Raw genomic sequence first — 23698 nt, 5'->3', positions numbered from 1 at the left:
CCTAGCCAGACTGATTTGCTGACTTTCTCATGTTTTTTAAGCTATAAACTAAATGGTACCGATGTACTGTGATGAAACACAGTGCTGGTGTTAATACTGACATTTCTTACCAAACTGTTTCAAATCAGCGCTAATCTAGCAAGGCCAATACTGAGATGGAGTCGACCGTTTGGGACTAATCTACGTCATGAAACAAAACACCCTCGATGACGCATTAAGTTGTTTTCTGCTAACGTTACACTGGTTCGAGAAAGGGAGTGGAACAGCGAGACTATAGAGCCTGGAAGAGAGCAGACGGCCGCATGGGGTCTGTCTCCGAAACTGCCACCTGCGCTCCTCCCGGCGTAGTATAGTCTCCCGGCCGTGAGTAGTGAGGCGGGTGTGACCGTGGAGTGTAATTAGAAATTGACTAATTTGTGGTCTGATCCCGGCCAAGAAATAGTACAACACATAACCCCCCAGTGTATGATGAGGTAATGAATAACTCCATGAATTCAATCGACCTTGGAACTTGCAGCAACGGATAGCTTGAAGCTAAATGGATCAGTTAAATGGATAAACTATAATTAAATGTCAGAATATTTAAACTGAAACACCGCTGCTCTCGGACACCAATGTTGCAACTTTGATTAAACTGAAAGAGCGATGCCCTTTGGTGCTTTGAATGTTTTTAACCACTTACTGAGCTGACCACGAAGATGCTTGTTGAGGATCAAATGTAGAGGTAAAGATGTTGTTGTTACTGATTGGCTAATCCTTATTTGGGCGGAAGACATGGAATCACAATGTCTTTTTGTAATCGTCAGGAGAACCACTGTCGGAGGATTAAGATCCTGGGAGATTGTTACTACTGTGTGTCCGGACTGACCCAACCCAAGGCCGACCACGCCCACTGCTGTGTAGAGATGGGTCTGGACATGATTGACACCATAACGTGAGTGTTCACATTTTTTGTCTTTTATCTAGCAGTATAGTGAAATTTAAAGTATCATTCCACTTAGTGTCCAGGAATGAAATCATTATCGGTCCTTTCGCTTTCTAAACAGGCGCGGCTGAAGCCAAAGAAATCTTCCCTTTAATCGATATTCTCTTCTAAACACACTGTTTAACTGAGTCCATGTCGAGAGACTTCCTCCGAGTAGAGTAAACTGCAGCCTGATTGGCCATGTGTGCTGTGAGGGAATTCTAACACTGAACATCTGAGTGAGCACAGCTACAGTTGGCTGAGAGAGGGAGAAAATCAGCTATTGTGTTGAGCTTGTTGTCCTCGCATACCCTGCGTATAGGGCCAAAGGAAAGTGAGAGATTGAGATGCAGCGGAAGATTAAATCAGAAACTGTCATGACTTGACTGGAAGCCTGTTAATTAAGATTCAACTTGTTTTTCCTCAACACTGATTAAACAGAAATGCTCGACCTAGCAGCCTTTTTTGTTCTTTAGTCTATTTCTGCATGTTAGAGCAAAGTAGAGCATTTTGAGCAGTGTTTGTTCCCTGTCTGCTTCCCGACAGATTGCCACATCTATTTATGAAGAGTTTTGTATTATTCGCCTGTGTCTGACCTCCATCATTATACATAATGTTTGATTTAATAGAAAAAATTAAATCGACAATGTTGTTTAAATTAACACTGCTGATTGATTTCCTTTAAGGTTTGTGCATAAACAAACATGCTATGACGACAGTAGCGGTCCTACCCACGATGGATCACCTGTAAAACATATCGATCGACGACTGCTCGAGGGACCAGTCAATATTATGTCGAAATGTTTCAGCATGTGAAAGACATTATTTGTCGAGTTTGTGTCTATGAAGTATAGTTTGACGGACATGTGTTATTAGTATATAAGTCTTATTCAATAACTGTACAGTGCTTGTGTACAATAATATATTGTTCAAAGGTGGAAAGAGTACGAGAGTATTGTACTCAAGAAAAAAACACTCTTACTGTAAGGAAATTTATCCAAGTAAAAGTACTTAAAAATGTACTTTTGTAAAAAGTAGGTAAGTTAATGTTATTGTGTTACGTTTTAAAAGGGGGGAGGGGTCTTAGATACTAATGTTAAATCAAAGAGTAGGCTACAAAACAGACTGCAATAAGTGTCAATTCATTGCCTACGCAAGTGGAAGAACATCAGCTAAGACCTCGTATGTCCAAACTAACAGACACAGACATATACATGTATATATATATATATACATACAACCACATCAGTGTAGCAATCTATTAGTTTCGTGTACAGGGACATGTATTGTCCATTTAATATGTCGCTCGCATAGACTGTAATAACTCGGCACGACTTTTTTTTACATTCAAGAAATGCACAGACTGACACACGTTAGTGCGCTCATAGGCAACGTTGTTGCAGCCAGGATGTGCTTGTTGACGTTTTAATCTAAAATTTAGTTAGTGTTACAATGTTCATCCGTGTGTTGTTGTTCTCACCTGTCTGAACAGCACAGTGAAGTCCTCCACAGTCCAGGTTCAACTTTTCCCGCTCGTTCATTGTCAAAGCATGATATAAACTGTCCGTTTGGCCTCTCCGTCCCAGTATAACCTGTCCTCTCACTCTCTCTGGTTCCACTGCGCTCTTCAAATTCAAAAAGTCTTCAAGTGAAAGAGGCTCTGCAGTCACACTGTCACAAACAGCAGAAAGTCCTCACTGAAGCTAAAGGTTCCTCGGGGAACGCAGAAGTCACAGCTGGAGGATGTTAGCATTTAGCATCGCATGATAACCAGACTTAGGGTGCCCCTACTCTTCAGGGTCACGAAGGTCGTCGGTGTGTCACTGCTCGCAGGATGATGCTTTAACTCACTCGTTAATTAAGATATATGTTACAATTTTTTAACCTCCTAACTATGCAACATGACAACTATATTCACAACCTGAAGTGGCCACGGCGGCCCGTAAACGCAATTAATTATAACAGTATCATTACTGGAGTGTCACCTCTCTCCTGCGGCCGCAGACACTGCTGCAGCTGCTGATTCATCTCCTTTACTTCTGTTCCGTTCTCATGCAGTTTATCAAGACTTTTTCACCTGATTTTTGTTGCTACATTGTAACGGCTGCAATTTGAAATGTACCTAATAATTGTTATAAATAGTAGTAATGGTAAAATTACCGTTTTTTGTGTGTACTTGTACCAAAAAAACCTCCAAGTTAACAAAAAATGACTTTGTTACAGTCACAATAGTAAAGGTAATTCGTTACTTCCACCCCTGGAATTGTTAATGTCACTTTGTGTTATTTTTGTACATCTTCTGAACTGCCCTTTTAATGCTCTGCCTATAGCTGTATAGATATAAATGCAAACACAACCTCACCCCAACACCGCATGTGTTCTGTCCCCGCAGGTCAGTAGCAGAGGCCACAGAGGTCAACCTAAACATGCGTGTGGGCTTGCACACGGGTCGGGTGCTGTGTGGAGTGCTGGGCCTCAGGAAATGGCAATATGATGTGTGGTCCAATGATGTGACCCTAGCCAATGTAATGGAGGCTGGAGGACTACCGGGGTCAGTACTGGACATTTAGCATGAAGACCAGCCTCAACAGCAATGGACACCGCACATGCACACTAATTATGTGATCTAGAATTGACACATGAAATCGTATTGTAAAGCGAGGTGTGAATATTTACATTATTGTCCAATATATATATATATATATATATATATATATATATATAATTGTATTTATTTTTTTAACCAAAAGTCTTAATGCTAGTGTTTTTAAAATACTGATAATTATTTTAAGATTTAGCCATAAAAAAAACAACCTTTTTGCAGCATTTTCAAAAGACTCCAAAGGTGTCAGGCCTCGTTTTGACAGTCTCTTGTGACACTCTTCTGCAGATGACCTGCTTGGGAACTGTTGGTGCCTATGAGGCTGCTTGTGTATTACCCTGTCCCGTCTCCGCATGTGTTCCACAGGAAAGTCCACATCACCAAATCTACGCTGGAGTGCCTAAACGGAGATTATGAGGTGGAGCCTGGAAACGGTCACGAAAGGAACGCCTTCCTCCAAAAACATGAAATTGAAACCTTCTTTATAGTGCCATCTCACCGACGGAAGGTATCGCACTGTAATTCTGTGCTGCTGAATGTGTATTTAGCTTCTTTTTAGCAGAGTAAAATGATCAAGATGAAAGCATCAGTCGTTTCTTGAGATGACACTTCCTATAAGACGTCGGCCTTGGTTGAACCTTTTATTACCTAGACAGTGTGGACACACGTATGCTAATCAGTATTAACAGACTTGTGTGGTAAGTCCGAGTAGGCTAGGTCAAAAAAGCAGACTTATCCTGACCTGTCTTCTCCTCTATGCCAATATGTACAATCAAACCTTCAAATAGGATGGAGCTCTCACACACTTGTTGTTGAGCTGATCTCACTTCCAGCCTGTACTGGATTGGACTGGGGCCATAATGCCCGTGGCATCTATCATCTCGAGTCTGCACAGTCTTGCAAACTTACAGTTATACATATTAGTGTGTGTGTCAGTGCTGACACATAAACATGCACATCTCCCAACAGATGTGCCAGAAGCAGCTGGAGAGGGAATTTCAGTCTTGGTTTCATATTACTCTTTTCTCCTTCTACTTCTCCTCTCCTCTCTTGCAGCAGCTTCTCAATCTTACGCGATGTACCGCTTTGTACGCAGGTTACATGGGCCCTCGTATGAACCCGTAACACCCCAGTCGCGTGCATTTTTCTTCGATATGCGGGAGACTTCGCTAATCCTCTTAATAGAGCTGATGGTTCGACTTCATCAAAGGCATGGCTCAGAGAAAGACGTGCCCTGACTAAGCTGTGTTGGATAGGCTGCTACTCACTCTCTGCTATTGTGCCTTTATTTGCTCCTGCTCTGGGAAAAACGCATTGGACGTTGTGTATCGAGCCAAACGAATATGTCTTACTGCAAATGACATCTCCTCAAACGCTTTAACTTGTGCTTAATTTTGATCAATCTTTCTAAAAATAGTTTTATAAAAGAGAAATGAAGGCAGCAAAGTCCTAAAACTATTAAAACCACCTTTGGGATTGACCTTATCTGAACCACTTTCTAGTGACATTCCTGATCCTGATAATAATGATTGCGTGTGTGTGCATGAACATGTGTGCACGTGCATGCTGTCCAATGCCTTGTGCATGATTCATAGACCCTTACATATAACTGTTTGGGGTATCATGACTAAATCCTTGTTCCCCGTTTCTTATCTGGTGACAGATATTCCCAGGATTGATTCTTTCGGATATAAAGCCCGCCAAAAAGATGAAGTTCAAAACTGTGTGCTACTTGCTAGTGCAGCTTATGCACTGCAGGAAGATGTTCAAGGCTGAGATTCCCTTCTCCAATGTCATGAACTGCGAGGACGGTGATAAGGTATAAACTCTCAGTGTCTGTGTTGACGTTTCTGTGTTTGTTCGTGCTGTGACTTACATAAATGGAGACAAAGAGATGTACAAGTCTGAATGTCTAGAGTTTACTGCAATAGTTAAAAAACATATTTGGTAAACGCTTGTTTGACTTACCTGGATTTTCTAAATGCTCTTAAATGTGGGCCTGATCTCTTTATTTAAACCACAACCTGAATCTTTGTTGTCTTTTTCCTGGTATTGTTTAAGCATTGGTGATGAAAACTACTTTAGCAACAACATCTGTCAGGCAAATGCTTTCTGTAGAACCGCACATCAATTAAGAGGCATTTAAAACTTTCCTCCTTCATATTCAAATGTTTAATTGAATGTATATACCTGGGTGTCTTGCAAAAAAAGCTGTGCCGTTTCAACAATGTGCTTAACACCAGGAGATGGCTGTTCCACACTGTACATTTGTCTGAGTTCAGCTCCACAGGACATTATTTCAACAGAACAGAGCTGTGGGTCATCCAAGGAGCAAACATTAGAGGAGCTACAGCGTGTGTTCGTGGATTCCTTTACAATTTACTGGCTTTCTTAATATGAACTCTTGGACATAGAGTAGATATTATTAGCATGTACACGTCCGCAACGCTGTCACACAAATGTTCTTTGTCACCTCATTGAACATTGTACAGTGCAGTCTTGCAGTGATGTCCGTAGCACAGCCAGTCCCTTCTATCCATCGTCTACGGATCTTTGCTGCAGACTTTAGACTCAAAAATGAATCGTTAACCATTTTGAGTCAACTGCCTATTTTGGGGGTTTCGGGCCGGTTGGACGGAAAGCGAGCGGTTCGACGGTGGTCACCGCTTTCTGACATTTTATAGATAAAGCGATTAAACAAGAAAACAAATGTCAGATTAATTGATTATTAGAATAATTGCCAAGTACAGCCCTTCTCTGAATGGTCTCTCTTAGATGTGACATGGAAATCATCACACCCAATACGTCACTGAGTCGATGATGAATGAGCAAGTTAAGGAGAAAATAATCAAATGTTCCTGGGAATTAAAAAGGCTTCACGAACTCACTCCAGCAGCTGTACATCTTAGTGATAAATATGTGGCAGTCGCAGGATGTACGCTTTATCGTAAGAAGCTAGGGAATGATGGTAAGTGATGCTCTATCAAGACCTTAGCATGTCGCTCCTGCCATAGTTCAACATACTATGACCCCCCCCCCCCCCCCCCCCACACACACACACACACACAAACTGTCAGTCATACTGGCAATCTGGCCAAATGTCAAAGAGCTTACTTGACCTTTTGTGCCTTAACAGAAATCCAGTGGCCTGGCAGCTGTGTAATTCTTGCGCCAGCTGTTATAATCCAGATTTTCAGGTGTGTGTGTTGGGTATATATTTTTTCACATTTTTGGGACTAACCACAGGTCACACCATCATTAATGAGGACTCGCCTCTCCAAAAAAATAGTTTCCACAAGTGGAATCGTTTGTTTTGGGGTTAAGACTAAGATAAGGGTCAGTGAGGTGTGTTACAGTCAGGACAAACATCCAGGGAAGTAATTTATGTCAAAACAAGTATAGCAGCGCAGATTTGTGTTTTAATCATTTTCTATGAAAGTTTGACGAAGCATCATCTTCCTGCTCTTCTAATGTTGCCCTCAGTGGCTGCATGCAGTAAACCTTAACCTCGAACTACATGTCTCCTCTTAGATCGGCATTACTGATAATGACAACACTGTTGCGCCGTAGACAGAAGGCATATTAGTGTAAAATGAAAGACAAACGGAAAAGTGGTGACAGGTTAAGTCATACATGCACCCACTACTGAAAGCTAATTTCGCATTCCGACCACAGACACTTGAATTGGGAGAAAATATATATGCATTCAAGGCACGGAGGGGAGCAATACGGATGAATGGGATTTTTGGTGCAGCAGACATGGCTGCATGATGAGTCCTGTGCTACATTGAGCGCAATATGGAATATAAGGAGAAGTCGGAATCTATGCTGCTGCCTCGTGAATAACAAAACGAGAGCATGAGGGAAGCACAGAGAACTAAGGGATGGAAACAGGGAGATAAAGGAAGAAAAAAGACTAGATGGGGGGAGGGAAGAATGAACAGAGACAGGGAATGATGTAAGTAAGGGAAGGATGAAGCAGGGATGTGAAGAAGGAAGTAAGCATGAATAGACAAAGCCATGGATGAAAAGCAGGAAGAAAGGTAGAATAGATCAAAGCAGAGAAGGGAAGAAGAGTGAGAGGATATGTACACAGAAGCAGGCAAGGAAAGAGGGAGCAAGGAAGGATTTACAGAGCCAGGGAAGGAAGGAAAGAAGGAAGAATATACGAGAGAAAGGAAGGAACGAAGGAAGAATAGCTGTAATCAAAGAAGTGGGAAAGGAGAGACGGATGTAGGTATAGAATATATGGAATTGGGCTAGCTAAGGAGGAAGTAAGGAAGAACATACGCAAGTGAGAAAGGAAAGAAGGAAGTAAGGAGGAATATATAGAGCAGGGGAGGAAGGACGAATATACTGAGGCAGGGAAGGATAGAAGACTGCACGGAGCAGGAAAGGAAGAATATACAGAAGCGCGGAGAAAAGGACAGAAAGAAAAGGAGGAAAACAAGGAAGTGTCAGCTCATGAACTCATGAACACTCTGGTGATCCTCGCTCACCCTTTGCTCCCCTACTGTTCCACCGAGCCACACAATTCATTCACCATGCTCACTTACATGTACACACACACACACACACACACACACACACACACACACACACTCACATCCACTCTGCCATGTTGACTCTCTGGCTCTGCTCCAACGCCCAATGTTTTGCAAAGCAGCTCCCTTTGGCTGCCGAAGACACTCAGCCACAGCGGGGTGCATTCAGTAATGAAGTTAAGTGTGAAGGCAATGTCCTAATTTGAAAGTATAATCAGCTGCCCGTGTTTATTGTTGACTCCTTCTTTCACCCTTGTTCCTTATATGATAATGCTCCAGTAGTGTGGAGAACACAGGGCGCTATTTATCACACTGTTGTTTTTCAAGTTCTACATTGTCAGTGAAGACTTCTTCTTTTTTTATCATCTCCACCAGCGGAGGGCCATGCGGACAGCTCCACAGAAGCTGAGGAACCGTCCCAACGCAAACCAGGCTAATGTGATCCAGAGCAGCCCCAGGACCCGAGTCAACCGCTACATCGGCCGCCTGATCGAGGCCCGCCAGACCGAGTCGGACACGGCGGACCTCAACTTCCTCACGCTCATGTACAAGTCCTCGGAGCGCGAGCAGAGGGTAAGGGGCACTTCAGACACTGCAGACACACACGAACGCACCTATGCTTGTTGTGCATTAAAACCTCCGAATTATATTTTGTCACCCACTCTCTATCTGGTCTCTGGCATCGCGTAGTACCACCAGGTTCCCGATGAGCACTTCATCAGCGCAGTGGTCCTCTCTCTGGTCCTAGCTGCCTTGTTTGGCCTTGTCTATCTTCTCATCATACCACAGTACGTACAGCAGAATCTGTCGCCGTCCCTTCTTCTCTCTATTGCTTTCCCTCTCTCCATTTACCTCTTAGTTACTCAGGTCTGTGTCTTTTTAACTAACCCCCCGCCATCTTCTTCTCTCCTTTTTTTTTCTTTTTTTTTTATCCACTCAGGGGCACATTGGTACTTGTCCTTCTCGTCTTCTGCATCTGTTTCCTAGTCGCTTGTATCATGTACCTGCATATCACTAGAGTACAGGTAAACGCGTCCTTCTCGCCTTCCTTTCCTCAGTCACCTTTTACTCACACCCAACGAACAGAGCTGTCAGGTTTCCTCGTTTCAATTTTTCTCTGCTGTACCTCTTCTTTTTTCGCTGACTAAAGAGAAACATGTCAATGTGTTTCACAAAGGCCCGTAATAACGATTCAGTATTCATTGGCTTCCAGATTACTTCCTAAGCCCCTGTACTGTGTTTAAACTAGTCTGTTCATTTCAGCTTTTGTTGAGGTTGATGGTCGTCCTGACCGCGTCAGTTTGAAAGTTGTCCTTATTTATTTTTTTACACTTTCATGTTCTCCCTCTCTTTGATTGCAAGCCTTTCTTTCGATACTATTCTCACATCTGCTAACGCACTTTGTCCCATTGTAGTCTTGCCGTATATTAACATATATAGTGTCATATATGTAGGCCCCGCAATATAAATATTAAAGATGTATCACATCATTCACAATTCCTCATGGTGTCCGTCGCCTTCACCTAACTTGTCTTTGTTGTTGTCTCGCAGTGTTTCCCAGGGTGCCTGACCATTCAGATTCGCACTGCTCTCTGTATTCTCATAGTGCTCTTAATCTACGCTGTGGCCCAGGCCTGTGTGGTAAGTGGGAAAGGCAAACGAAAAATCCACCAAAAATCACCCACCATACTGGGCAACCAGTAGAAAAAAATGTTGCCAAGCCTTGCACTGTAATTGTAGTTCCTCTTTGGTTAAAAAAAAAAAGTGAGTGCTAACATGCAAGACTGCACCTGTGAGATGATTTATTGTAACAGATTTAATAATTATTCTAACAATTGTGCTTTACATGATGGTAAAGTAAATTAGGAAACCAAAAAAGCTATCATGATAACTATTTCTATGAAAGTAGACTACCATATGTATCTGTCTCGGTCAGGTGGGCTGCATGCCCTGGTTGTGGGGTAGTGCCAACGCCAACAGCTCCATCGTCATCATCGATGTGGACAGCGGCGCCAACCACACCATGGCGGAGCTGCCTTGTGACGGCGCCCGATACGCCTTCCTGTCCTGTGTGGTGGGCACGCTCACCTTAGCACTTTTCCTGCGGGTCTCCTGGCTGCCAAAGATGGTGCTGCTGCTCCTTCTGGGGGTGCTGTATATCACCGTGTTGGAGCTCAGCGGCTTTCGCAAGACTGCAGGGTGAGGGGTTCACGGCACGACATGACATGACCACGAACACCAGGCACGCACAATCACGCACAACACCCCTCGTTTGCACTTCTTTTTTTATTTTATGTCGGTCGGTTCCCGGGATCACACGAGGCAACGATTGGCTGTGAACATCAAGCAACGCTTTTTCTGTGTTTGATCCGCAGAAGGGAGGCTAACCATGAATTTGGAGGAACATTTACAGTATATGTTCTGAGATGTATGTGCGTGGAGGAGTCTTTTGCTTGTCTGCAGCCCACACACTCTTTCATTTTCCACCCTTTGAAGCAGCACATCTGCTCATTAGTTCCAAATCAGAAGCCTGAAAGGACAATGTGGGCTGGATGATGGGAGCGCGTTAGCTGTTTCCCATCAACCCCCCCCGTACCGAAAGGGGCTCGGCCAATTCTATTGGAGCACAGATCATAACTGTGTCCCTGAAAAGTGATCATGTAGAATTTGATAAGGCTATTGAGATAAAGATCTCTTTTGAAAAAAGCTAATTTTATATATATAATATAATTTCTTTGTATGGTTCAAAGTTTCAAGCACATTTAATCGCTTTCATTTATACTTTTTCATTCGTTTAAGATTTTGTTTTGAAGTAAAAAAAAAAAAATATTAAAAAATTAAACTTTTTGTTCCCGACACTGTGGGGGGTCCATATAACCCTCATGTGCAGTTTTCTGTGTGGTCCAGTCCGGTGCTGACTTGTGCGTTGGTCTCTGTTCCACAGTGGGGGGTCCTTCCACATCCGGGGCTATGAGCCCATCCTGTCTCTGTTGCTCTTTGTCAGCGCCCTGGCCCTCCACTCCAGGCAACTTGACCTCAAACTACGCTTGGACTTCCTTTGGGCTGTGCAGGTCAGGAAGTGTGTGCATCAGTGTGGATGTCATAATATACGTATATACGTTGTGTGCCGTAGAAATGCTGCCATTTCAACCTTGATATATGTAAACTATCGGGGTATGGAGGGATTTGTATTTATAGGCCGCCAGCTGTCTGTTCTTTGGCAAACACGAGGGTAAGACACTTGTTTTCGTTTGGCGCCAGGTGGTTGTTTTGCAAAGTGGGACTGCAAAAGCTGAATTTGAAGCTATCCAATCATTTAACTAGCAGCATTAGTCATGTAATGTACCCAAGTCCGTCCAACTATGAGCCACACAGTCCATGTTGTAAGGTTTGTTACTGACCCCATGTGGTGAAAATGTGGGACAAGCTACAATCCTCACGGCTGTATCTGTGTATTTGTGTGTGTGTGTTTGTGTGTGTGTGTTACGTTTTGCTGTCAGGCGGAGGAGGATAGAGATGGCATGGAGAAAGTCAAGCTGGACAACAGGAGGATTCTCTTCAATCTTCTGCCTGCTCACGTGGCTCAGCACTTCCTGTTGTCGAACCCCAGGAACATGGTGAGCCTCGCTAATAGACAGGCAGACAGACAAACAGACCAACAGGTAGATAAACAGACAGAAAATACCAATCAGAAGACACCAAAGGATGCGCTTGACACAGTTACACTGTATTCTTTCGTTCTGCATTAGGATCTCTACTATCAGTCCTACGCACAAGTCGGTGTCCTGTTCGCCTCCATCCCGAACTTCAACGATTTCTACATCGAGCTGGATGGCAACAACATGGGAGTGGAGTGCCTGAGACTTCTGAACGAGATCATCGCGGACTTTGACGAGGTGGGATGCAGATTTTCTGTTTTGTTTTTTTAACACAGACCTGCGGGTGATTTGAACGGTGTCTGTATTTTGTGCTTATTTGAATTGCAGCTCATGGATAAAGAGTGCTACAAAGACATAGAGAAAATCAAAACCATTGGCAGTACATACATGGCAGCCGTGGGCCTTGTCCCCACCATTGGTACCAAGGTGACGTGTCGTTTTGTGTGTAAATGGACGTAGTGCACCATAACGAAGACAATAGGTGGGATCGTTTCGTGCATACACACTAACCGCTCCGTGTACTTCTCCTCTTCAGGCCAAGAAGTCTGTCTACGACCATCTGAGCACGATAGCAGACTACGCCATAGAGATGTTTGACGTTTTGGATGAAATCAACTACCAGTCGTACAACGAGTTTGTGTTGAGAGTGGGTATGTCTACCCTTGTATGAAGCCGTCGGCACAATCACAAAGTAAATCACAATCAGAAATCTCAGGCAATATTTTCTTTACCGTGTTCTTATGTGTCGTGCAGGTATCAATGTGGGTCCGGTGGTTGCGGGGGTGATTGGGGCGCGGCGACCTCAGTATGACATCTGGGGGAACACGGTCAATGTGGCCAGCAGGATGGACAGCACCGGAGTACCGGGAAAGATACAGGTATCCAACGCACCTTAGATTACAATATTTATCTAAAAGTAATTCAATTATAAGGGTTTGTTTTCCACGCAATGCTAATAGGGAAACCTGGACAAAAAACATCAAAACTACAGAAATGAATACATCATAAAAACACAAAACTAATAAAAAACAATGCATGCTATATGTAGACATCATGACTTTAAAGACAAGTCGATAACAATACGTAAACATCCCGTTTTATTCTGTTTCATTTGATTGAACTCGGCTGAAACCCAACAGTGTTTTCCTACAGTGGTTTCCGTATGTTTCCAGGTGACCGAAGATGTCTACCGCCTGCTGAACACCAACTACGACCTGGTGTGCCGTGGCAAAGTCAGTGTCAAGGGTAAAGGCGAGATGCTGACCTACTTCCTGGAGGGCAAGGTTCAGTGCGTGGGCACCGTGACCACCTCTTCAGTCATGCGCTCCGCCAGCCTGGCGCGCCGGATCCACTCCTGCGGCAAGACCAGCGTCCCGACTAACCTGGGCAACGTCTCCTCCGCCGCCAGCCTGAACGCCTACGCCAGCATGGGCAGCAACATTCAGGTGAACGCCGGCAACAGCCAAGCGACGTGCCTGCCCTCCACCTGCGAGGAGGACATCGAGCTGACGGAGATCCAGATTGAGGCCGCTGCAGCTGTTGCAGATGTTGCGGTTTAGGAAGAAAGACAAACTTCCCTGCGGAGAAGGAAAGGAAAAAGCCTGGTAGGAGGCCTAGAGAAGACAGGGCTGTCCAGGTGTTTCCTATAAATCCTGAGCTACTGGCACAGCCCAGAATATGCTCATTCAGGGTGTGAACTTCCAGGGAGAAATGAGATGGTGATACGGGACAATCATACTCACTCGGGGGGATTTTTATTAAAACTTCTTGCCACTTTTGGGAGGCAAGAATGCCCAGAATCTCAAATCCTCTGTTTAACATCTCTAATACCAGATGATTAGATTTGTGGCGCTCCCGGGTTCCCCTTCAGATCCAGGTATAATGTGCATCTTTGTTTTCTATGTCGTGCATAATCCGTGTACAGAGGATACGTGCGTTGATATCCGGACAAAGACTGATCACGCTATTGCTTTTGCACTGTCTCTCCGATTATGCCAAGGATACATTGCATTATTTACCACATAATACGGTGTTGTTTCTTTTTTTGGTGTGCGTAAGCATGCACGTGCGCGTGTACTTGTGAGCGTGTGTATGCATGCGTGGTTAACTCTGAATTGTAAACGAAACAGCACAAAATACTTCTTTCTTTTATACTCAGAGCTCACTGGATGAAATAGGCTTTTTCGAGTCATATTTACAGTTGATAGCGCATGACTTTTTTTAAAGAGTTGACACAGCCATAGCACTCCTGTTGAAAGAAAACCAAAGTATTGAGCTTTCCATAGATCTCTAGTTTCGCTGCTCATATCGCCTCAACATATATGTAACAACACACAAGAGAGACGGTTGAAAAATATTTGGCATTCGGGGCTCTTTCAGATGTCATGGGAGGACTTTAACTGGAAGTTTGTGGGGCGCAGACATATATGTAGATATCCAGGAAGGAATTCATCCACAAAGAGAGAGCACATACAATAAGCACACGACTTCTGCAAATGCACGACCTAGTCCTTTAGCCTAAACCTTTCAAATGCTCCGTGCACATGGACAAACTTTTGGTGCAGTGTCTGGCTGCTGTTCTCTCCGAGGCATGCGTCGCCCTATACTCCAGCTTTTTTTTTTTCTCTCGCTATATTAAAGCCACATTTTGAGTTTTCCTCAAAAGAAATATATAAATATAAGCTTTAGCACGTCTCTCAGATACAGTCTCAGAAAAGTGAGGCCCTTTCGAATATCTTTGTAGCCTCTTTATCAGCGTTGGACTTTCACTCGATCCGCAAAATGTGTAAATACGTGATGTTTCAAGTTTTTTGCCTTACTCAATAAGCTTACAGTGATTACAACCTGCCTTTTTAGATATGTTCACTTTGATATGCAGATCATACTTTTTGTAAATAGCCAAAAGCTGTAAACTATGTTGTATCTTGTACAGTGTAAAGTTGGGTTATTGAATATTTTGTAATAAAGACAATATTGGTGTATAAAATAATCAAACGAGTACGGCTGTGAATGTCAATGCCGCCAAAAGATATGAAACGAGTATGTGTATGGGATTGTGGTTGAGGGAGGAAATGAAGATCTTTCAGTTGATTTTTAGGATGAGCCATATGCGGATTCAATCTATTTACATTTTTCCCCCCCCCACCTCAAACGCTCATCGGGCAACAAATATAACTTTTTCCAGGCAGTCTTCATTAGTTGCACTCTGTAAAACTTAATTTCACACACCTTAAGGCTCTAAGAATAACAGCTGTCACTCTACACGGCAGAATGCGGCACACAATGGTTTATTATGCCAAACGGTGGACTCCCACAACCCCAGAGCCCGATGAGTGTCACCATGTCACAAACACGGAGCGGGGGTGTATGTGGGGGCGGGGGGGGTTCAAAACTGTTTTCCCAGCGTTGACGTAGAATTTGTCTTGGGTTCACACTGTGTAACTGTTAAGTCAACACACGGCTGGCTTGCTCAAACAATTCCAGTACAGTAGATGTTTGAATTATTTTTTGCTTTGGAATGAAATACTAAAAGAAATCTGATCAGTTATTGAAAATTTGAGAAAAATTGTAACGTCGATGTATTCTGAAGGAGTTCTTGCTTTTGCTTTCGAGAAAGTGTCACCGTCGTGGTTCCCTGACTCCAAGCTGAAGTTGACATTAAGCAATGAAGGGAATCTGGTGACTGATGGTTCACAAATAACACTCCCCCTTGTGTCATCAGGGCTAAAAGGGGTCAAGATGAGTAAGTGAGGTTGAGATATTCATCAATAACAAAATTTCAACAAGCATGAAAACAGACATTTTCTGACACTGCTTCATTTTATAAATATGCAATTTTATAATCATTTCAAAGGAAGTCTCCTTGAAGGAACTCTGTATTTTGGAACTCATTTTAGGGGAAATAGAGATGATGCTCTGAGTTTAGTTAGTTCGGAGCCGTTATTGACTCCAGAGGAATTTTCTTGCAAAAACTGCTGAGTTTTAACCCAATTAATGTATTTTTAAAGATCATGTTTCGGCTTTTTTTTGCCTTTATTAGAGCAGCTGAAGGATGACAGGGAAGGAGGGAGAAAGAGATGGGACGACACACAGGAAAATAGGCCGCAGCCTGGAAACGAAACCCCGGGCCGCTGTCGAGGACTCAGCATACATGGGGGAACACCATGTACCAGGTGAGCCAGAGGTCGCTCCCAAGTTAATATTAACTCATGAATCACTGATTGGCGAAGACTTAAAAGATGTTTCTCGTAAACACACAAATGTTATGCTCATATTCACCTTCAGTTTGCGAAAACACATCATGTTTACCTACTTTATTGCAATGTTTCTTTCGTCATCTTCAAGACAATTATTTACGTGAGAGGCCAATGCACTTTGTTACACTTTTGCTAGTGTATAGTTGAATTAATAAATAACAGGAAACAACGAAGAGACACAGAACTCAACCAAAACAAAACAAAAAGAAAACACACACAAAAAATCCCGTTTGTCTTACAGCCGTGTTGAGTACATTTATAATGGGATAGTGTGTAAAGGTCAGTAGTAATGTCAATGGCTGCGTCCAAACTTCCATGCTAACACGCTGTTTAGCACGCTAAAACAGAATGTGAGGTTTTTTAGTATGTACTTAGTGTGAAACCAATAGTACGCGAATTGCATATGTGAAATATTACAGTATGCAAACACTGGAGGCTACGGCGGCATAAATATCCCACAATGCAATGCTTGTAGTGACGACAACTTTCATGACAGACAATGGCGGGCAGCTCTGTCACGTCAAGCACGCTTCAATTTAGGTTCAAGATTCCGCTTTGCTATAGCATCAAATATTATTGAATTAGTTCAGACTTCCTCATTCTCACGATCATCATTTGAGATTGGCACGGGTTACCTTGGTTACGCTTCTCCAACCGGCAAGGAGGCTCTCAAGAAGTGGCGTGGATCCACTCCAAGTAGCGTGGTCGGTGCGTCAGAAAAGATACATACTACTGTTTATTCACACATTTTGAGTACTGCTCCATCGCACTAGTAGTCAAAAACTCCATATGGTGCCTTTAAGTTTCATACATGTCAAATTGTATGATCGCCTGAGAAAGGTTCCACATTTGTTTGCCTCTTCAGATGAAATAAAAACTCTCTAGGTCACACAAGTTAATTCATTCATTTGTATTTTTTTAAATTATTTGTACCAGATTACATAGTTTTTTCCAGGAATTTTTTATTTTGTTTGTATCTCCCTCCAGAGCTACAGAGCACATTATACAACTGTTTTCACTGGAGACTGTGACGGATATACTGAACTTTTTGTGTCAAAAAAGTGTCGTTAACTGTGTCTTTAAAATAGTTACCATTTCAAATGTGTACATTGCAGTATTTACCACGTGAAATGGCGTTGTTGTTTTTTTGGTGTGCGTAAGCATGTATGTGTGGACTTCACAAGTTAATGCCCCACTTTGTGGGGTGCAGAAATATATATATATATATATATATATATATATATATATATATATATATACACAGTATGGTATATATGGTTTCAAATAGATATGTATTGCAACACACATATTTGATTTTATATAACCTTTGGTTCCTGTGTCTAAAAGGACATCCACGCCCACCTGTCTGTAATCAAGCTTCCACACCTGATTTCAATAATCAACTAACGACAGCCTGAAACTGCAGGAGCCTTAAATATCAGAAGAGCCAAGTCATCCAGCTACATAGACATTAAGCAGCAACATGTAAGTTTCAAGCCCCTGTATCTACTCTTAACATGTGAAATGATTTTTTTTTAATCCGAAAATTCATCACTAAATGGACCTTTTATATTAATTCTTCCCTGTACTTTAAGAATAAGAAAAAACTAAATGGGGGAACAGAGGCCACGTCTGGAGCCCATACAGGAAGAGTCAGAGAGGGAAGATGAAATAAAAGGAAGCGAAACCGGAGAAGGAGAGGAGGAGGAGGAGGAGGAGACAATGGAGGTGATGGCAGAAGATGAGAGCGAGGACGATGAAGATGCTCCGCTGAGGGTTCTGAGACCTCGACGAATGTCTCGTTCCCTCAGCCAAGAGAGTTTTCATAGTATCCAATCCACCGACAATAATCGTGAGGAAACGGACAAGTTCTCTGAGTCAGATCAGAACACTCGTACGGTGGGTTTAAGTGAGGAATCTACCCTGCCTCAGCAGACAAGGTTGGGAAATGAGAAGAGGTCCATTAGTGGTAAACTGAAAATAAAGGTGAGTTTGTTTTTCTAGGGGCTCGATTCAAATGAAGTATCAGGCAACTCAAATGGGAAAACAGATGTTTTTTTGTTCTTTTTTAAGATCTCCAAATGGAAAAAAAATACAACAGCTGAACCGCCAGTGCAGAAGAAGAGAAACAGTAAAGCGAAGAAGAAGAAGAAGAAGGAGGAGTCTCTGGCTGTAAGTGCTCACTTCAAGCAAAGATGCTTTAACTTTAAAAATACAAATTACGACGTGAGTTTTTTGGTTCACCAATGTCCTCAAAAATATTTCCAAGGAGAAGCCGTTCCCTCGGTGGCTGGTGAACCTGATGGTCAACATTGAAGAGGCAACAACTCACCAACTGGTGGTGGAGTAGCAACACTCTTTGCAGGTGTCCCCGAGGTGAAACATGTGGGGGGGGGGGGGGACCGTCCACCAGTCCGGCCTCTGCAACGTAGAACAAACTCGTCGTGCCTAGAATGCCATTTTGAGGGTGGGCACTGCCAGAGAGTAAAGTGTGCAAGCCACAGTTTCTTTGTCGTCATCAGTGAACAAAAAAAACAACTAAGCTACAATAATAAGGCAAACAGGAAGTGTTGACTCCCTGTCAGTGTTTGTTGTGTTTGTATACTCTTCAATACTGTTTTTCTCTCAAAACTCTTTTTTTAATGTCTTTTTTTCATGTCAATTTCTGACATGTGTGTCTCCCGTCAGAAATACTGTACGGGAAAACTTGTGCAACACAGATTTTATCTGTCTCGTGATATGAAACTACAAAGAAAAAGAAACCAAAGGCAATTCTGTATGCACGTCGGTCAAATCTCTCTTTAGGGGTTTCTTTTCCTAGATAACTATAAGAAATGCCACCACTCCAATGCGCACTCTAGTTTTTCCAAAGTCTCTTTTCAGGTGGTGGTTGTATTCAGATCCTTTACTTTAGTAGAAGAAGGAATACCAAAATAATTTAAAATCCTGCATTAAAATGTTTACCTTAGTGAAAGTATCAAAGGTGTTATGCAGACAAATGGCCCTTGTGAGCACAGTAGGCCTATGTTATATTACAGGATTATTTTTACATTAAGCAGTACTTTAATGTAAAAGTTGGTCAAAGGAGGGTAATTCTCTCTATTCGCTGTTGAGTTTTTTGACCTATACATTTTTCTTTTAATGAGCTCATTATCATTCTTCTAATAACTTTAACAATCAAATAAATGCAGTGTATCAAAAAGTGCAATATTTGCATCTCACGTGGTGAAGTAAAAGTACAATAAAACAAAAGTTTGACACTTATTACAAAATCTGTGAGTTTCTATAATCATTGTTACTTAATTGGTCACTCCTGGGAGAAGCACAACAGTTCATGAATCTTTTTTTTTTTTTTTTTGTAGTTCAGCACATTTTTGGGTTTCATATCAGATAAAACAAAAAAAATTACAAAACGTAGAGCTCGGGGTCACGTGGGGTCACGTGGAGTACGTCAGAGTAAGTCCAGGTATCAGGCAATCGCCACACAGCTATGACAAATACTACACTAAGGAAACAACAGTGTAAGAGCCATGCTATAGTGTTTACAGTTTGTTTCAATATGTTGCGTTTTTAGAATGTTGAACATACAATATAATTAAGGTCCTGCTCATGGATCATTTGGGGTTGACTCCTTTAAGTGGGTTTAGTGCTTCGATGGAGCAGGATGTGGAGCAACATTTTTTTCTGACCACATATTGTAGACCGTATTTTATTGCCAGCAGAAGGTCAGTCCTTGATACTCCATTATGTTCTATGGATACATTTTAGTTTTCATGGAATAAACTACTTTTCACGCATTACGAGCCTCATCAAAACTGACCATGGAAAACACAGTCTGCAGAGGAACATGTGTCAGAACCTTTTACATCCTGCAGGAAGTGGCGAAAGGGGGTTTTAACAAGCTGCCACCAGTTACAACCATCTTTGTTCAGACAAACATGTTGTGATTCCAAAGCAGAGCAATCCATAACGTTGGGGTTATGCAATGCTGAAAGTGGAACGGTCTTGTTTATCTGCCTGATAACGGGAACCTTCACCAAAAGAGATTAAAGGGACAAATAGGATTTCAGTGTGAAAACAGTGTCAAAGCACAAATCGGTCAGCATTACTTCACGAAATAAGAGTCTGTCAGCAACAGTTTTCATAACCACCAGTCATTATCTCCTGGCCTATAAGCTATCCAGTATTCCTTATTGTGGATGCCATTCATTACGACTTTGTTGCATTTCTTTAAACAGCAGTATCCATGTGGTTGTTTTCATGACCTCAAAAGGAAAAACACAAAGATCTGTAATTTTGTCGTAGGCCTATACGAAAACAGGGTTGTTTTCACTTTGTGTTCCAAAGTCAATATTGACTGCAGACCTGATGAACCTGGAATCTACGCATGTGACGCAGGGTCATCACCGTTTAAAGCTGCTTTGTCAAAATATTTTATATCTGCGGCGAGCGTGTCAATCATTAACTCCTCTGGAGGCCAGACATCCGTATAAATACTGCTGGTTCGGGGAAATCAGTTTAGAAAGAAAAGTAACCAGGCAGATTGTAGAGGCTAAATCGAAGAAGAAGAGCGCATTTATCTGAAGATGCCCGGATTATATGAGAAGATGACTCTCGTGGCAGCGGTGGCAGCTCTGGCCGTCTTGGTGAGGTCGTCCCCGGTGGTGGGGCCGGAGCCCATCCGCTGCGCCGCCTGTACGCAGGAGACGCTCAACGCCTGTCCCGCCGTCCCGGCGGACTGCGCGCAGGTGCTGCGGGAGCCCGGATGCGGCTGCTGCATGGCCTGTGCTCTGGAGAGAGGAGCGTCCTGTGGGGTTCACACGGCCCACTGCAGAGAGGGCCTCCGATGCACTCCCAGGCCCGGCGAGGCCAGGCCGCTCCACGCCCTGACCAGAGGACAGGGGGTCTGCACCGAACACCTGGGCCAAGGTAGTCTCAAGAGTTTCATGTGTTTTTTTTAAGATCTGGAAATCCCACAAAGTGACCTCAAGCCAACACAAGAAATACAAAAATAATTAAAATAATTTAGATATATTTTGAAAAAATACACAAAACAGAAATATATTCAACATTAAAGTCAAACTTATTTCCTAAAACAGAGGATGCTGTCCCTGACCACGGATCTCTGCACTACCTGTTGGGCCTCAACCTTCCTTTGGACCCCCAAGAGGAGGGCCAAGAGAGTATCAGGACCAAGGTCAACGCCATCGCCAACACGCTGTCACAAGAGGTGAGCAAAAGAAAAAGAAAAGAAACATCAACCAGACTCAAGAGGCTGAGAATGTTGCCTTCCTTCCACTAGAGGGAGCTCTCGAGGAGCTGTGGAGATAATTGGGATTCATTTATTTATTCATTTTTTGCATAGTAGCCTACATAGTGTATTTGTTCACATGTGGGCGTAGTTCTCACATTGTCTGTCTTTCTTTCTCGGTATACGCACAGGGCCCCTGTCACATTGAGCTGCACGCAGCAGTGGACACGATATCCAGCTCGCAGCAGCAACTTGGAGAGAAGTTCACAACGTTCTACCTCCCCAACTGCGATAAACGCGGCTACTACCAGGCCAAGCAGGTGAGGAGTCCAGGATGAAAAAAAACAAACTCGCTCGACCTGTTTAAGGGAGAAAAAAAAGAGATTCATCCTAAAGCTAACCGGGATGATTTATTCATGTGTTTTGTTTTTTTCCCCCCCATCAGTGTGAGTCATCTCTGGTCGGACCGCCCGCTCGCTGCTGGTGTGTCTCTCCCTGGAACGGGAAGAAGCTCCCGGGCTCGAGCGACCTGCTGGGTGACTCAGAGTGTCATCAAGAAGTCACGCGCTAGAGGATGGACTCACTTTCATAATAAACACACTTACGGGCGCATCTAGTCACAATCAGACATGTTTCACAAAGGGAAAGTGTAAATCCACCTTTCTGATGAACTGACTTCTCTTAAAAACACGCACAAAATATAAATTCCTATTTCGGAAGAGGGAAATTTCCTCTCATATTATTTACATGATGTATGTATCAAGTCTTATTTATTCTCACTAGCATTAACCATTTGTCATTTTTAGATTTTTTATATGTTTGCCCGTTTTTGCTCTCTCTCTCTCTCTCTTCCCGATTGTAAATAGGGCAACACTGTATACATTTGTGTTTCTCACTAAATAACTCCATTTCTCAAAACCACAAGTCCGCAGCTCTGCCAAGCCCATTTCAGAGGCTTCAGGATCTTTTTTCTTTTTTTTTGATTCATTCAAAACTGGAGCTGTGCACGGCACGAAACGACACAGCCGCTCATTCATCCAACGTGTTGACATTGTCTGAATGTATCTCCATTGGCGTTTCCTCAATGGGTATTGGGGGAAATACTTAAAGTGCCGCAAGTATGTGCACGGTGGCCAAGCACAAACATATCAGGGCTCATCCCGGCCAGCGTGAGGTTTGGGATGGGCTGGTCTGCATTTGTCTACCTCTACCAGTCTCTGCAGGTCCTCAGGTTTAGCCGAGGATTTCTGAGGGCTCTTCTCAGCTATGCCTTTTTATTATTTCGGCCTATTCTTGCATCTATTCTAAGTATTTATTATGATCCACTTGTGTTTTTTGTCTGTTGTTGAGAGCTCATGTGTGGTGGACCAAAATTGTTTGTAAATGCTGCTATCCAATTATTGGTTTTGTTGTAACAATGTGTTCTTCTAATTCTGTAGCTGTGCGTCCCATTAAAATGTTATTTAATCACGATGGGGTGGTGTTTGAATGTGTTTTTCCTGTTTCATACACAAAGCGAGAGAGGGCAAGATGAGGACAAAAAAAAAAAATGAAAATGCAAAAGCTGGATCATTTTATACTGCCTTTATTAAGTAAAAAATAGACGTCTGAGGGTTGCATTTCACATGCAAACAGCTTATTCACTTAAACCAAGCCAGGTGATGGAGATGATCACCGGCTACACAGAGATCAGAGACAACGGTTTGTGGCCTTTATCCCCAAAAATTCAGCTTATGCAAAGTGACAACAAAACATTAACCACAGTACAGACTGAAGGACATGTCCCTCTTCTTGTGGCTTCAGATCCAGCATCAATCATTTTAATTGTAATAAAGTATACGCACTGTAGTATTTGAGCTGCACAGTCCAGTCCAACTTCCTGAGGGGCAGGAAGCCACCGGAAAAAAAAAAAGAAATTCATAGAAAAGTAAGGCACTGCATGCTTACTCCGAAAGACATATTCATACACACATACACAACGTCTTTACAACAAACCACGAGCATACAAATTATGACAAGCATGTACACATGTGCAATGCCACTCAATTGTGCGTAAATGAAGAGCACTCTCATCACTGTTGTGTGACAAACGTCTCTGTTTTTTTTTTTGAATAATCGGCCTCTGAGATGAATCGCATCCTCTTCTCAGAAGTTGTCCTGGCTGCGTCAGAGACAAAAAAGCTTATGAAGAGTCCATCCATCGCAGAAAAGTACAGTATCTGTGAAACAGAGGCACTTTTTCTTCTTCTTCCTCTGTTCCCCTTGCTCCGCCTTGTAAAAAAAAAAGGTCCCACAGGCAACAGATGGAAACAGCAAACATCCAATGTATCGGCTGAGCCGTATCTTGACCTCTCTCCCAATATCCTCAGTGTCTCCATTTGTTTACAATTCTTCTTGCTCTCACAACCCCACCCTCCCTCCC

The 23698-nt window shown here is 42.8% G+C and overlaps 2 protein-coding genes across 3 annotated transcripts in view; both read left to right on the top strand.

The window, feature by feature from the left end:
* LOC142956821 (adenylate cyclase type 1-like) overlaps positions 1-14751 on the top strand; it is a 36423-nt gene extending 21672 nt beyond the window's left edge. Inside the window, exons 5-20 of one of the 2 annotated variants that reach the window (XM_076098567.1) lie at positions 807-934; positions 3357-3515; positions 3933-4074; positions 5230-5385; positions 8486-8683; positions 8801-8898; positions 9051-9135; positions 9662-9751; positions 10047-10309; positions 11055-11181; positions 11611-11727; positions 11860-12006; positions 12097-12195; positions 12305-12419; positions 12523-12647; positions 12942-14751. In XM_076098567.1, coding sequence (XP_075954682.1) covers positions 807-934; positions 3357-3515; positions 3933-4074; positions 5230-5385; positions 8486-8683; positions 8801-8898; positions 9051-9135; positions 9662-9751; positions 10047-10309; positions 11055-11181; positions 11611-11727; positions 11860-12006; positions 12097-12195; positions 12305-12419; positions 12523-12647; positions 12942-13328 — 2436 coding nt within the window. In that variant the 3' untranslated portion in view covers positions 13329-14751. Of the gene's footprint in view, positions 1-806; positions 935-3356; positions 3516-3932; positions 4075-5229; positions 5386-8485; positions 8684-8800; positions 8899-9050; positions 9136-9661; positions 9752-10046; positions 10310-11054; positions 11182-11610; positions 11773-11859; positions 12007-12096; positions 12196-12304; positions 12420-12522; positions 12648-12941 lie in introns of both variants that reach the window. The other variant, XM_076098568.1, reaches the window with a different exon arrangement.
* Positions 14752-20611: 5860 nt separating this feature from the next.
* Positions 20612-21847, top strand: LOC142956502 (insulin-like growth factor-binding protein 1). The gene is made up of 4 exons (XM_076098118.1): positions 20612-20957; positions 21125-21255; positions 21468-21596; positions 21722-21847. Exons 1-4 carry the CDS (start codon positions 20612-20614, stop codon positions 21845-21847), a joined length of 732 nt encoding a protein of 243 aa, XP_075954233.1.
* Positions 21848-23698: the final 1851 nt, after the last annotated feature.

The sequence above is a fragment of the Anarhichas minor genome, unplaced genomic scaffold (genome assembly GCF_050575085.1).
Source record: "Anarhichas minor isolate MPS153535 unplaced genomic scaffold, ASM5057508v1 ptg000024l, whole genome shotgun sequence".
NCBI lineage: Eukaryota > Metazoa > Chordata > Actinopteri > Perciformes > Anarhichadidae > Anarhichas > Anarhichas minor.
The sequence above is the reverse complement of the archived record's forward strand: the minus strand, read 5'-3'. Positions and strand labels throughout refer to the sequence as shown.

Excerpts from the sequence above, each read along its gene's own strand:
- LOC142956502 (XM_076098118.1), top strand. The coding sequence starts at position 20,612 with ATGCCCGGATTATATGAGAAGATGACTCTCGTGGCAGCGGTGGCAGCT. Across the intron at positions 21,256-21,467 it reads CCAACACGCTGTCACAAGAG|GGCCCCTGTCACATTGAGCT; the intron begins GTGAGCAAAAGA and ends GTATACGCACAG. Across the intron at positions 21,597-21,721 it reads GCTACTACCAGGCCAAGCAG|TGTGAGTCATCTCTGGTCGG; the intron begins GTGAGGAGTCCA and ends CCCCCCCATCAG.